The sequence below is a fragment of the Aotus nancymaae genome, unplaced genomic scaffold, assembly GCF_030222135.1.
Source record: "Aotus nancymaae isolate 86718 unplaced genomic scaffold, 86718_ANA_hifiasm-v0.15.2.pri h1tg000067l, whole genome shotgun sequence".
NCBI classification, from domain to species: Eukaryota; Metazoa; Chordata; class Mammalia; order Primates; family Aotidae; genus Aotus; species Aotus nancymaae.
Window position 1 is genome coordinate 18,713,254 of NW_026988482.1, and position 16,005 is coordinate 18,729,258.

At 37.7% G+C, this 16,005-nt stretch overlaps 1 protein-coding gene across 3 annotated transcripts in view; it reads left to right on the forward strand.

The window, feature by feature from the left end:
* Positions 1 to 10,192, forward strand: part of ABHD5 (abhydrolase domain containing 5, lysophosphatidic acid acyltransferase) — a 31,100-nt gene extending 20,908 nt beyond the window's left edge. For 2 of the 3 annotated variants that reach the window (XM_012470717.3, XM_012470718.3), the window contains exons 4-7: positions 824 to 978; positions 2,746 to 2,857; positions 4,825 to 5,011; positions 5,584 to 10,192. In XM_012470717.3, coding sequence (XP_012326140.2) covers positions 824 to 978; positions 2,746 to 2,857; positions 4,825 to 5,011; positions 5,584 to 5,673 — 544 coding nt within the window. In that variant the 3' untranslated portion in view covers positions 5,674 to 10,192. The remainder of the gene's footprint in view (positions 1 to 823; positions 979 to 2,745; positions 2,858 to 4,824; positions 5,012 to 5,583) is intronic. The other variant, XM_064366973.1, reaches the window with a different exon arrangement.
* Positions 10,193 to 16,005: the final 5,813 nt, after the last annotated feature.

A 16,005-nucleotide genomic window follows, 5' to 3' on the forward strand; every position in this document is an offset into this window, starting at 1 on the left:
TTTCAGTTATAACTTAGGAAAGGACTTTAGAATCATTGTCAGTTTATCCTTGGGAGATTTTTTGGCTGGCATTTCTTGGCTGGTTTGGTTACAGCTGAAAATTGTTTTGTATCAGAAGGATCTTTGTACTTCATTTAGAACCTTTATGATGTATAAAGCATGATGCAGCTATGTGGAAGTACTGCTGATAGTTCTGGTTTTCCTTCAATAGGAAGAAGTTTCATAAGATGGAAATATTAAAATTATTAACAATATGAAATAATTTTATATGAAGTGGTACTGAAGATTTTCTATCTCTTGGTCAATGAAGAAGAAAATTGGGAACAGAATCTAATGTCAGTATAGCATGATATCATGAGTAAGGTAGACAGACATGTTCCTTTTCAACAATTCTAGAATTCCAAAATAAGGAGTGTTTTCAGTCCACATTACGTTATCTTTATGTTTATGAAAAGTTCATTTAAAGCACTTTTGAACCCACTTTAAGTCCTTAACTTCTCTTAAATTTTTAGGATGTTTGATTCATGGGAGATGACGGTTGTTGGTATATGAGGCTATTTTATAAGAATGTGATATTGATCTTTAGCCATTTTTCCTTTGTCAACCTTGACATACATAGAATCTTTGGATTTTTCTGAGTGGCTAGTGATCTACATAAGTTTACACAGAATAAGAGCATGATATGACTGTTTAGCCACTAGTCTTTAACGTGAAGGTTTTTGAAGGTGGTTTACTCTACCTTTATTTTATAAATCATGTTAGCTCTTTATAGTCTTAGGGTCATTTTACCAAATGAACTTAAATCTGTTCTTTCCCCCAACAGGGTTAATCATCTCATTTTAGTGGAGCCTTGGGGTTTCCCTGAACGACCAGACCTTGCTGATCAAGACAGACCAATTCCAGTTTGGATCAGAGCCTTGGGAGCAATATTGACTCCCTTTAACCCTTTAGCTGGCCTAAGGATTGCAGGACCCTTTGGTGAGTGCTTATGTCCTAAGAAAGCAAATGTTTATAGATTATCAGTAGAGGAGTATTCACTATCATTAGTCAAAATCTTAAAAACAAACAAGCCTGAACCCTTTTTATCCTCTTCCTTTAATAAGTACCATGTCTTGCACAAAGAGGAATGCAATTAGGCTTTTCTCCTCAAAGGGGAGTCTTTATATTGAAACATTATAAGTAATTAGTAAAGCAAGAAGGAGGGGAATGCTGAGGATGCCCTTAGTCAGTCCTGAATACTCTGAAAAAAGCCAGGCAAGCAGAATGTTTTGGGAATATATAAGGAGCTCTGCTAGCCCAGGGCCTGGGAGAAGTGTAGCATGTTACCCTGTTGGTGAGCATTGGAGAGCATTTGGCCAACTGATGATACCATTTGGTAGATCCCCTGGGGATAAAAGATACCACCACACTCACAGATTTCCCTTATCCAGAATGTTGGAAAGATAAAGGTATTTTTTCCACAACATTTGGAGACTCCTGATACATATTTCTGGTCATATTTTGAGGTACCAGTGTTTAGTTCCTGATTGACTTTTATTTCACTCTCAGCTGCTCTGTCTTAGCCCTATAGCCATGGGAATTTCCTTCCCTCACTGTCACAGATAATGATGGTTTGACCCTTGGCCTTTCCTCCTTACAACTTGTATGAGTTTGGAGTACTTTTAGTTGTAAGTAATTGAATACCCAGTGGCTTAAATTTAAGGCCTTTTATTATTTCCCTAATAAGCCACCTGGAGATAGGTTTTAGCACTTGTTCTCGTTGTTTGCTCATTGATGTTAACATTTGGGTCTGTGTCTGTGATTTTTTTGACCTTTTTCCTCATGAGGTTTGATGCCTGCCATGGCATTAAGTACCATCTCACAAAACAGCACCCTGAGCAAAAAGAAAGAAAAGCATGGAAAATGGTCCTTCTCTCCATAATGCTTTGTCAGGGAAGAAAGTTCTCCCTGGAAGGCCCCAGCCAACCTCCCGTTATGTCTCTGTCCACTCCTAGTCCTTCCACCAGCAAAGAAGAAATTTCTATGACTGACCAGTCATGATTTGTTCTCAGGGCCTCCTTTCCTGGGCACATTGCTGCCTAATTGATACTATAGAAAAGTTGGGTTCTAGCCAGGTGCCATGGCTCACACCTGTAATCCCAGCACTTTGGGAGGCTGAGGTTGGCAGATCACTTGAGGCCAGGGTCCAAGACTAGCCTGGCCAACGTGGCAAACCCCATCTCTACTAAAAATATAAAACAATTAGCTAGGCATGGTGGCACACACCTGTAATCGCAGCTATTCAGGAGGCTGAGGCATGAGAATTGCTCAAACCCGGGAGGTGGAGGTTGTGGTGAGGTGAGAGTGTGCCACTGTACTCAAGTCAGGGCAACAGAGCAAGACCCTGTCTCAAAAAAAAAAAAAAAAAAAAAGATGGATTCTGTTAGCAAGAAAGAGAAGAGGCATTGGGGTGTGGATGAGGGTATGGGATTAACTCATTGGCCTTCTAACTTAAATGTTTTTGAGGCCCTAAAGCACATTGGTAAGTCAAAATACAATACTTTTTAATTTTTATATTAATATTTCCTTGGGGAACTTGAGGAGGACAGCTATCAGAATGTGTGCTTTTTCCCACCTGCAACATATATTTGTAGGTATGTGTGCACATAACACTCATTACACAGGCAAGCACTAAAACTCTATATTATTTAGTTGATAAGTTAATTATAATTTAAAACATACTTTTTTAAATTTCCTGTTAAATAGGTTTAAGTCTAGTGCAGCGTTTAAGGCCTGATTTCAAACGGAAGTATTCTTCAATGTTTGAGGACGATACTGTGACAGAATACATCTACCACTGTAATGTGCAGACTCCAAGGTGAGGGTTAGGAGTCTAAATTTAGTCTGTGTGTGCATGTGTGTGTGTGTGTGTGTGTGTGTTTTATACTATTTTTTTTGAAAATATATCTGATTCAGAAGATTTTTATCAGTAGTTAAATGAATTTAAAAGGACAAAATGTCTAATATGTCTTAATTTATTCATCTATTCTTAGAGTACCTACTGTATAAAACAATGTGCTGAGTTCTGATGGGAGATTAAAAAGTAAGATGTTCACGCTTCCCCCAAAATTCTCATGAATAAGTTGAGGAAATATTGGTCTTGGGCATCTCCAAGAGATGGTTTGAGTTGAGAGTTAAGGAATTTCACATTTAAAAAAGTATTTCCCAAACTGAATATAAATGTTTCATAAAAAAAAAAAAGAGAGAGAGAGAAAAGGGTGCTGGATTAAACAAAAGTAAGTGGTTGTCTTTACTATTAATTCTCTTAGAACCTTTACTATACCAAAGGGTATTGAATCTCCCAAGTGAATGGGAGATGCTGTGTAGTATTTTTCAAGTTCATTCTATGGTTGTACTCCTGAACAACTTTAAACATCTGTAGGTCAGCATTAGAAATGCAGCTGCAGAGGGTGAGGAGTAAGTGAAGGATTCTGCCTGTATTTTGACAGTGATTAGAAGGAGAGAAAGAGAATGGAGCATAGTAGCCAGAGGGAGCAAGAGGGCCAAATGTATTTTTTTAACATATGATTTATAAATGTTGGGTGAAAAGTACCAGTGGAGAAAACAGAGCCTGACGACAGTGGGGAGCTAGGAGGAGGCTAAATGATAAGGCCCTAGAGTTTCTAGGAGGAGCATCAAGAATAGAGTGCAAAGATGAGGGCCACAGTTCTCATGCTATGTTGTGTACTGGAATTATTGGGGGTGCTTGTTAAAATGTGACTCCTGAGGCTTATTTCTAAGACTCAGATTAGCATTTCTGGGTTGCATCTCTAACAGATACTCTGGTGATTCTGTATAGGTGGGCCATGGAGCATACTTTAAGACAGAGAAGTGATATCTCATCCTTTCTAAGACCTGAGTTTTGGATGAAAGGCTAAGAGGTGAGATGCAGAGACAGCCTCCCTCCCTTTTATTTCCTCCCTCACTTTTGGCAGAAGATGTGTACACCTACTTTATTAAAAAGATTGAGGCCATGGCAGCTATTTATAGGTGTAGCTGTAGCCTCAGTCTTTTTAATAAAGTAGGTTAGACATTCTCTGCCAAGAGTTAGGGAGGCTGGAGGTTCAAGGTCCTCAAGAGTTTGAGGTTTTGTGACTTGCTAGGCAGTCAGGTCTGGTGGATTCGGTCTACACACTTTATTGACTTGTTCCAACAGTTTTGTTTTAGGGGTCTGCCCCAGGAACCTCATTCATTTTCCTGATCGGTCTAAGTTTTACTCTTCACATGCTCTCATTTCATGATTACATGTGTTCGTGTAGTCCTAGTTTGTTACCTTTCTTGTGGTGAGACTTGGATTCTTCATAAAAGGCAAGTTAGAATGATGTCTAGTTCTATAAGAATAGCAGAGTAACAGCAAAATAGACCTATCCTGATAGTTCCCAAGAATATATCATCTGAGTTTCTTCTTAACTTGATAATGGTTTTGGCATTGCAGGTGAAATGCTGGTGCCATTAACCTGGGGATAAGCTACCTTTTTTCTACATCAGTTTAAGTAAGGGTGAAAAAACATATTTTTAGCTGCTATCTCCACAATAAATAATTTAATAATAGAGAATTGGGGTTGTACATTTTGATTTAGAAGAAAACGTAATCAGCTAGTTCATACAGCAGCCTTGCTTATCTAACTTGTTCTTTAAACTATCTTGTAAATTATTTTCTATTTAAGCTGAGGATTTTCTTAAGTGCTGGAAAAGCTAAGTATGAATGTGTTTTGATAGAAGTGATAGTGCAGTGCATACTCATTCCCAAAAATCATATATTGTGATTTTTCCTTGTCATTAAAGTGGTGAGACAGCTTTCAAGAATATGACTATTCCTTATGGATGGGCAAAAAGGCCAATGCTCCAGCGAATTGGTAAAATGCACCCTGATATTCCAGTTTCAGTGATCTTTGGCGCCCGATCCTGCATAGATGGCAATTCTGGCACCAGCATCCAGTCATTACGACCACATTCATATGTGAAGACAATAGTAAGTGTGTGGCTTGATTTGGGTTTTTAGATATAGGTGAAGTCTGTTTTATTATCTTTCTTAAAAGAGGTTTTTAGGTCATCCTCGTGTTGCAGGTCATCTGAGCTATACCTGCAGCCTCAGTCGGGGACCTGATACCACATGTGATGAGTGCAGGGTTTGGCCTGCACACATCTTCAAACAGTGAACCACCTTTCTGAGTGAACTTTCCTGTCCCTAGAACCACAGCATTAGGAGAGATGGACAGAGGTACTGGTCCAGTAGCTCAGGTAATTCCCACCTCACAAGGCAGGACACTCTCACTTTTTTTAATTTCTCCGTTGGTAATTTATTAGTGGTCAATTTAGTGTTTTTTACATATTAAAATTGTACTAAGATTCAGTAGATTTTTCTATTCTCTGATCCTTTTAATGGAAATACTTAACACTTACTATAGATTATTACTTTTTATCATATGTTTTATTTAAATATAGTGGCTCTCACTTTTATTACTAAGTGTCTTTGAGTATATATCGTTGTGTTTTATTAAATGCTTTTACTCACTAACCATCTGAATACTTTTTCTTATCCAGGCTATTCTTGGAGCAGGACATTATGTATATGCAGATCAACCAGAAGAATTCAACCAGAAAGTAAAGGAGATCTGTGACACTGTGGACTGAACACGCTAAAGCTCTTATGGGAAAACCTGGTGACTGATAGAATTGTTCAGCAATAATGCATAGTCTATGCTGAAGAGTAATGAATACAACACAAGAACCAGACAGCCTTCTTGACTATACTTTGCACGTGTTTTCTTTATGAATTCACTCGCACATTTAAACCAGTTAGTGCCTTCTAGAAGAATGGCTTTCCTTTCTCCTACACAAAATTGAAATATACAGGTCTCTAAATTTAGTACCTTCAAATAAAAGGTTATTTGTCCCTCTGATGTACTGAAAAACTGTAATTTTTCAGCTGAAAATTTTTTAATCTAACTTTGCTAGTCAGATACTTTCTATATTGCCAATTTAGGAAGTGATTTCTGAGTCTCTTATACTGTAAAGGTGCACTTTATTTTGTCTTCTTAATCATGTATTTATTGTGTCTAATAACTGATAATCTGAATTCAATGCGTCTTTATGTCTAAATTTGTCAGTTGTTTAGAATATTTCACTTTGTTTTTGAAATAAAGTGACAAGGCAGATTTTTGGTTAAAGGATGAGAGTTGATCAGTAGCATAACTTTTTCTGGTTTTCCTCTTTTTTATATTTAAGGCTGCTAAGCCATGTTCAGCATCTTAAATGTGGACTATCCTGACATACACAGTGTATAACAACATAGCTCCTTGGAACCTTCTATGTGTAGTATAATTCTACACTTCCAAGGAACATGACTTCAATAATTCAGTGATTCAGGTAATGAAAAGCCTCAACTAAAAGGCTGTCCTTTGTTTCCCCTTTTAATACTATTCTTTTCCATGACCCAGGATGCAGCAAGTGGAACAAATTTCTTCACTTAAGGGGATATTAAGACTGTTACTTCCTATTAAGCCAAGTAATGTATTTTTGTTAACATCTAACTTTAGTAGATTGGTGCTAAAACTGTATACATTTAATCACTAAAATATAAAAACAAGTGGTGCTGTTATATCCTCATGGCACCAGAAATGAGCTAGCACTTGGGTTTGTTTGTTTGTTTTGAGATGAAGTCTTACTCTGTCGCCCAGGATGGAGTACAGTGGCACGATTTTGGCTCATTGCAACCTCCGCCTCCCAGGTTCAAGCAGTTCTCCTGCCTTAGCCTCCTGAGTAGCTGGGATTACAGGTACATGCCACCATGCCCAGCTAAGTTTTATATTTTTAGTAGAAACAGGGTTTCACCATGTTGGCCAGGCAGGTCTCGAACTTCTGACCTTGTGATCCATCTGCCTCCGCCTCCCAAAGTGCTGGGATTACAGGTGTGAGCCACTGTGTCTAGCCTTAGCACTTGGGTGTGTTGTTGTGTTGTTGTTTTATTAAGAGTATTGTATTAATTAAATCATTACATATTTGAAGTTATATTACAAAAATGTTAAAAGGTTGATTGAACTTTTTTTTTAGGAAATGCAATCAAGTGTACATTTTTTTGCAGTTTTAAAATGAGAAAAACTTCTTTGAAACTGTGAAAAAGCTCCATGTGGTAACTGGCTGCTGAGAAAACCCTTCACTAAATAAATAAATAAAAACTGAATAGGATTGTCACCAACAAGGCATCTTTGGCTAATGTTGCTTGTCTAGGAGAAAGGTAGCTATGTAAATAAATAACAATGAACTAGAGCAAATAATGGTTTAATGGTTTTGGTTATTGCATTTTTAAAATGATTAATTAGGGAATTTGTAGTTGTTAGGAAATGTAAGGTTTTATCACTGTTGATTAACTGCCAGAAAGACTGAATGTTCTATTTTCAACATTTCTCCTCTACTAAAGAATAAGCAAATTATACTGAAGCACGGTATAAACATCTTCCCAATGAACAATTTGTCTCACTTGTCAGATTAGGTTAGTGCAAGAAGGCAACATGAGAATCATGATGTGTTGTCTGATTTCTCTACCTTAAGAACAATAATAGTCTTATTAGTTAGTATCTTAGGTGGCCAGGTTTCAAACCTGTATGTGGTACAAATAATTTGGGTAATATTTTTGTATTTTTGTTTTACATACTCTCTAATCTCAATTATCCTTTGCTGGGAGAATGACATGTTTCACTTACACAGGAAGGTTTTTGTGCAGGAAACTTGGTCCCAGCCCTTGGAGGGAAGAAGTTTCTTGGTTTACTTAGTAAATAGAGTTTCTGGCCACAGATGTGCCAAGTGATTCAAGAAAAAGATATGCCCAAATATAAAGTGAAACTTAATTTTCCTACAAACTGAATTGGATTTATTTGAAAGATGTTTTAACTCGTTTTAAAGTTAGATTTTACCCTGAGGTGTAGTATGTGTAATTTTGTGAAGATTGAGCTAGAAGAGAAGTTCACAATCTTCACATTTTAAAAAATACAGTAGGTGCTAAATGTTCTCTTAAAAATCTATTACAGCATTTGATCTTTGCTTACTTATGCACAGTGTGCTTTTATTTTACAGAATAAATTTTACTGTGATAGTCAAAACGAGACAGCTGTATATTTTCTTGAGTCTTTTATATGAACCAGTCTCTGTTTAATAGTTAACTACAGGACCATGGATCCAGTGAATATTCCGTAAATGCTGCTATTGTTCTTAGGGAGGTCTTCTCTGGGTGTTGTGGCCACCATACATAGCTTTACCTGTGTCTATGCATTCCCTTAAGATAACTTCTGTTTTATATTTTTTCTTCTAAGACTAATTTTCCAAAAAAAAAAAGTTACTTAGGCTTGGTTTTAGTATATTATTTAGAGAACACTTTTGAAATGCTTCATTCGTATGGATAATATATATTTAAAGGGCCATACCAGATTTCAATAAAACAAGAAGTTTTTCCTATACCAAGGTACTGGAAGGAATAAACAAAAATAACCAGAAGGTACTAGAGAAAAACAATGTGGAAGAGGAGGGATAACCCTATTAAATATTATAACATACTGTTGATAATAGGAGAAAGTCTAGCAATTTTATATATGATAAAGGAAGCATCTCATTCATAGAGAAAAAGGCTTTAAAAATGGTATTGAGACAAGTGTGGTTAACCATCTGGAAAAGAAATGAAATTGAATCAATTTTTCACAGAGTACACAGGATAAAATCTGAATAGATCAAAGACCCAATTTTAAAAATGAAAACCTCTAACTGGAAAAAAACATAGATTAATTATTGTATAATCTGACAGTGAGAAAAACTTTTCTAGGACTGAAAATTCAGCAGCAATAAAAAGAAAAATTTATATATTTAACTAAAAAGAAGAATTTTCAGCCAGATGCAGTGGTTCATGCCTGTAATCCCGGCATTTTGGGAGGCTGAGGCAGAAGGACTGCTTGAGACCAGGAATTCAAAACCAACCTGGGCAACCTAGTAAAACTGGCTCTACAAAAAAAAAAAAAAAAATTAAGTACCTGGGCTGGGTTCCACTTGCTTGGGAGGCTGAAGTGGGAGGACTGTTTGAACCTAGGAGTTTGAGGCTACAGTAAACAAGCCATTGCACTCCAGCCTGGGTGACAGAGGAGAAGACAATTTTTTTTGGATAGCTGAAAATATTTGCAGCCTTTATCGCAAGGGGCTAATTGTAGCCCTATATATGAAGAATTTTAAACTTTGAGAAGAACCTGAAGAATAGGCAAAAAGATAGGAACAGACAGTTCACAGAAAATAAAATGCAAATGACCTTTAAACATATGAGGATATGCATAAAAAGGCAAATGCAAAATAAAATAAAATAATGGAAATACCTTTCTTACCTGTCAGATTGGGGAAAATCCAAGTTAGGCAATGCAGTCTGTTGAGACAGTAGGGAAACAGGCACTCTTAAAAAGTACAGATCCCTGTGGTTGGTATTTGCTAATAACTAACAAAATTGAATGAGTATATCCTTCAACCTGGCAGACCCACTTCTAAGAATATGAGATGCACTTGCAAGAATATAAAATGGTATATGCACAAAGATCTTGATTACAGCACTATTTCTAACGGCTACAGAAGCCAACCAAATCTCCACTGATAGGGGATTGATGGAAGAAACTAGGGTATATCTATACAATGGAGTACTGCACAGCTGTAGAAAGGACTGTGAACTATTTTTGTAATTCTAATCTGGAGAAATCCCCAGTATATAGGAAATGAAAAATGTAAATTACAGAACAGAATGTATGGTGTGCTATCTGTTGTATAACAAAGAGACAAATGGAAAAATATATAGATATTTGCTTTTTTTGTAAAGCAATAGAAGGATTAGTTATACCAATAACTAATAAAATGATCCCCTTATTAGTGGTGGTAGGGAGCTATACAAGGATGGCAACTGTTTCTGTATCTTGTGTACCTTTTATTTTGAGGCCTTGTCAATGTTTTGTATAATAAACATTTTTTGAAAAGGCAACTCTTAAAACTAAAACAGACTTAACAGTGTCAAGTTGGTGGTATAGTCCTACAGAAGAATTACTTCAAGTGACTTGAATGCCTAGTATTTTGTCTGTACTTTGCTAATGGAATATATCCTACAGACCAAATAACCACAAATAAATCTTACACTGCATTCAATAGTTATATTTTTATCAATGATATTGGTAGTGTCATTTGAATATTTATATGTGATAAAGAAAATATTTACTTGTGTCACTGGATTAAGAGCCAAGATTTTTAGTGGAAGAGAAAAGAGACACAAGAATATAATCAATAATCATGTGATTTATTTTTATTTCTGGAAAATACATGTTGCATAGCTTTGTTCACTGAAAAGGCCTAGAAATAATCATAGCTCAATAGTAAGGCCCACCCTTGCACCCAGACTGTCCCACTGAAAGGGGGCAGGGAAAGGACAAGATGAGTCTGGAATACTTTGTGTCAGAAAGCAAGGAAGCAATCAGAGTAAGGTCGTGTCAAAAGGACCCAGGAGCTAACTTGAAAGGATTTCCATTGGCCAAAGATGGGTTAGTGTGAGCATCAGAAAGAGTATATTGTGAAACATGAAATATATAAAACGGCCCTGAGATCATAATGCTATTTAAAAAACTAATTAGTCACCTTTGGAGGTTACTAGGGTGCCAATTCAATATTTTGAAAATTGCTCATGGGTAAAATGAATCACTTATCCAACTTCTTTGTGTATCGGGTTACCCTGATAAGGGAAAATTCTTCATGTAAGAATCAGGTAAATACAAGAGGAATGATAAGATTAGGAAATCACCATTTTGCCACCTCTAATGAAGTAACAGATCCAGCTGCTAAAAGCATGAGATAAAAAGTTGATGAGAAACATTTATTGGATAGCTCAGGTTCATAACATCTGAACCCAGTGATCAATCTTAGCGTTACTGACAAAGGAACAATGAGACATGCTTCTGATGTGTTACAAAGCAAGAACCCACCACCATGGTGAATTACTGCCTAAAACAAACAAAATCGAACCTGAATCTAATCAAGCCTCTACATCTAATGATAAGTAAAAACACATGGGATTACATGGGAGGCCAAGGCAGGCAGATTGCCTGAGCTCAGGAGTTCGAGACCAGCCTGGGCAACACGGTGAAACCTGTCTCTACTAAAATACAGAAAATGAGCCAGACATGGCAGTGTGTGCTTGTAGTCTCAGCTACTTGGGAGGCTGAGGTAGAATTGCTTGAACCCCGGAGGTGGAGGTTGTAGTGAGCCAAGATCATGCCATTGCACTCAAGCCTGGGCAATACAGTGAGACTCTATCTCCAAGCACACACACACCACACACACACACACACACACACACACACACACACTAGATTGAAGAACACATTAATACGCTAAATCCAGAATGTGGGAAATTCCATAGGACAAACAATCCAGTTTCTTCAACAAATTAAAGCTGCAAAATAAAAGTGTTAGTAGGACTTAAAGACTTGGAGAAACTTAAAGGACCTTGTTTGGATCCTTATTTGAACAAAACAACTTAAAAATACAGTTTTGAATTAGAGAAAGAAAAAAATTTAAAAAGAGGAAGAAATTAGAGAAAGCAATTAGAGAAAAGTTTATAATGGACTGGGTACCAGATGATACTAAGGAATTACTAATTTTATTGGGTGAAATAATAGGATAGTGACTATTTTTTTAAAGCCCTCACCTTTAGAGGTACATAGTGTAGTATTCATGGTTGACATTTTAACTAGGATTTACCTGGAAATACTCCAGGAGAAAAAAAGTCTGTTGTCAGAAAATAGATAAAATGAGCAGAATGTTACGTTGATGCTGGGTGACAGACACATAGGGGCTTCTGTAGGGTCTATTCTATTTCCTTTACTTTTATGCATGTCTAAGGAGTTCCATACTAGAAATTTAAAGAATAAAAGAGAATGGGAAAAGATATTGGAGCATGCCAGTATGGACAGCTCTCTAGGCATAAAGAAAGAGCAGAAAGTGGGTAATAGCTGGATGGAACCCTTGTGAATAATCCAGCAGAAAGAGGGGGAAAACATAATGCAGGAGAGCACAGCTGGGGTGATGTATCAGCAAGGCTAGGGGCAAATAGGAATACTCTCATATATTGTAGGTGGGCTGCAATAGGTACAACCCCTTTCACAAGTCATTTAACAATACTATATATGGGAAAATTGTAAGTGCTTCATACCACTGACAGCAATTTTGTTTCCAAGTTTCTATCCCACAGATACTCCAGCTTCAATATGCAAAGACATCTACAAGATGTTCATTGCAATATGGTAATATTAGAAGTCACAAATCAAACATATAACTGATTAAATTATGCTACATTCATACCCTGGAGTATTATGCAGCCTTAAAAATTGAGGTAGATCTCTATATAAAAGTGGCAATGTGGAAAATTTCCAAAATATCTTTAATGGAAAACAGAACTACCAAAATGCAAAATATTCCTTGTATATTTTCAAACACATGTACATATATACATGCATACAGAATAGTGTGTCTACGAAGTTATATAAAGGTATACTTAACACACACACACCCATATATATGTATAGACATTTTGAGGAGGACAAATATGTACATGAGTTTGTCAACAGTGGGTTAGCTTTGGAGAGGGACAATTCTTCAGTTGGATATGCTTTTGTAAACTTTGGATCCTTATTTATTCATTATATTTTAATGAAAATGTAAAATATAGGCTGGGCACGGTGGCTCACGCCTGTAATCTCAACACTTTGGGAGGCCAAGGTGGGTGGATCACCTGAGGTTGGGAGTTCAAGACCAGCCTGGCCAACATGGAGAAACCCCATCTCTACTAAAAATACAAAATTAGCCGGGAGTGGTGGCGCATGACTGTAATCCCAGCTACTCGGGAGGCTGTGGCAGGAGAATAACTTGACCCTGGGAGGCAGAGGTTGCGGCCATTGCACTCCAGCCTGGGCAAGAAGAGCAAAACTCTGTCTCAAAAAAAAAAAAAAAAAAAAGGAAATGTAAAATACAGAAGAACCTTGGTTAGTATGAAATAGGTAAGAAAATAGCTAAAAGGTCTTACTGTGCTGTTATCTGTGTGTGGATGTACAGATCCAGACTAGGAGAAGTGGGACAGGTGTTGAATATATGGCAGGTTGTGAGTCTCAGTAATTTAAGTATTAGAAACAGAACTATAAAGTTATAACTGGTCTGTCTGTTCTCGCTAACTAAGGAACACAGTCCCAATAAAAAATTGCCCTTTTTATTCATCCTTTTGCTTAAACTTGTTGAAAGGGGCAACTGAATTAGAATATATACTTCTCTATATCTCTCTGTAAATTAAGCTTTGCCTGTTTTTCTATGTCTCCCCATCTCACATGTACCATTATATCTCTCCTGTTGTTTTCCCTAAAATCCTTAATTTTTAAAAATGTTATATTAAGTTAGAACTAGTTGGCATTTCTTTTCCTGTTTGCTGGCTGTAGCCTGGCTTTAGAATCATTTAATTAGATTAGCTCCCAGATTTAAAAAATTAAAACATTCTTACCAAGTAGTTTTTCTAAGCGACATGGATGAGGAATGTATTCTACCATGTTTTTTAATCCTTAAAAAATGTTCTGTATGTCCACTTAAAGCTTAAAAGGTTTCCACGAGGTGCCTATTGTTTGAAAATTTAGAATAACCCAATACTACTTTTTTTAAATTAAAATATTATATTCATTTGAGAGAAGGGGTCACTTGATTAACAGATGTGAAGGCTGAGATTTCTTTAGCTGGTTTGCCACATTGTATGATTCTGAACAGTGTCTCCAGGACAGGTCTGAAAAACTGACCTGTCTCCTTCTCGAAAGAAATAGACATACTAGTCACAGTGACCAGGGTGGGAGACAGTGCATTGTTTATCATGTTCATTATGGACGGTTTCCTAGTTTTTAACCTGTGAATGTTTTTAGAATTGGAAGTCACAGCAATGGAAATGATAAAATGTTGAAACCAAGATACCAGACACAAATGACTGGTATTTCATCTTCCTGTGCCAGCCAGCTTACCATATTTCTGTTGGGACTTATGAATGTTCCAATGGATCGTTAACATATATCTGTTCAAGACTTGAAAATGCTGTTTTCCTTGGGGTGGGAGGGGCACCAGGGTCAGAGAATATGGAGAGAAAAAGATGGCAGAGGAGGGAGGTCAGATATTGAGGACAACACCATGAAAGGGCCCAATTCTCCTGTTTAGACTGCTGAGGGACAGCTGTCCTGTCTCTATGGCTTCTTCCTTATCAAAGTTTTCAGTGATTATCTGAAGGAGGGAGCATCTCTGTGTTGCAGAATGACCTCTTAGCTTTAGTTGGCCAGCACCAAAGATGCCAGCAACTGACACATTTTCCTTGGCAGCTAAAGTGAGAACACCATGCCCTCAAGTGCAGCCTGCATCAGCAAACATCTGAGCATGAGATGTGGATTGGACCAACTCACAGAGCATCGAGGCTCAAACTCTAGTGTGCCTGAGTCATCAAGGCTGCTTGTTGCAAATGCAGACTTGAGACATTACCCCTAAGAGGTTCTAAATCTGCAGATCTGTGGGTGGGGCCTGGGAATCTACATTTTAACAAGCACCCCTGCCCTCAACATCTGACACAGGAATGTTCAAATTTTTGTTTTGTGGTTTATCAGGCAGTTTATTTGGTTGGACTTTAACTACAAATGCTGTCTCTTGGTGGCACTTGAACTCTCAGTTTAATTATTAACACTTTATCCTTAGCTATAGAAATTTGGGGAGAGATTAGACAGGCAGAAATTTGGGGAGAGATTATATCCACATTTTGGGGCGCCCTCTCTGGCTCTCCTTTCCAGGACTCATCCCTCATTTTGCAGTGGTTGTGGCTACCCTGAACTCTGTACTCTGGCTCTTGAAGCTAGAAGGGCTGCTGGTTTTCTACTACAGTTCTCCCCACCTTAAAACCCCGAGTTGCTTTCCCTCAGACTGAGAGCTGTGAAAATGCTGGTTTCTCTTTCAGATGTTAACTCCCTTCCTGAATCTCTTTGCCTGTGTTCATTCTCTAGTATCTTCAGGTGGTTTCTTGATATTGGCCACTTTATAACTGTCTAGCAGGTGGGTTAGTCCCCATTGGACCTTATTCCATTGTACTGGAAGCAGAACTCCTGGATCACAGACTTTGAGAATCAATCTTTTCCAATGTCCCTTGGACTTGGCTAGATGGAAGTTGACCATGCTGAAAGAATGCTTACATTTTATTTCTGTACTTTACCATACCATCAGCTTTCTGTGGCCACATCTAGCAGTCTACAGATACTCACTTTACTCTAGAAATGTAAATAAGAATTAGCCAATGCAGGAAAAAATGGTGTTGTATTTGTACTACTTTTTTTTTTGAGACAGAGTTTTGCTCTTATTGCCCAGGCAATAAAAGTGTGCAATGGTGCAGTCTCAGCTCATGCAACCTCTGACTCCTGGGTTCAAGCAATTCTCTTGCGTCAGCCTACCTAGTAGCTGGGATTACAGGCATGTGCCACCATACCCGGCTAATTTTTGTGTTTTTAGTAGAGACGGAGTTTTGCCATGTTGGTCAGGCTGATCTTGAACTCCTGACCTCGGGTAATCTGCCTGCCTTGGCCTCCTGAAGTGCTGTGATTGCAGCTGTGAGCCACTGCACCCGGCCATATTTGTACTGGTTTTAAAGAATGAGGCCCCAAATGTAGCTGGAATGAAAATGTACATTGCAATTAGCATCTTGTCTGGAAACCACCATTTCTGTCTCATTTATGAGACAGCTTCCTTGTAAGCCCTTCTCTCTTTGGGTTTTGCTAACCTCATAGGACTTGCTCTGCCCTATCAGTGGCTCCAGAGCTTGCATCATTTTGTTGGCCCATTGTTCCTGAGAACTTGGTCCTCTCTGGGATTGAATTCATACTTACGTTGGAGCCATGCTGGTTCATTGTA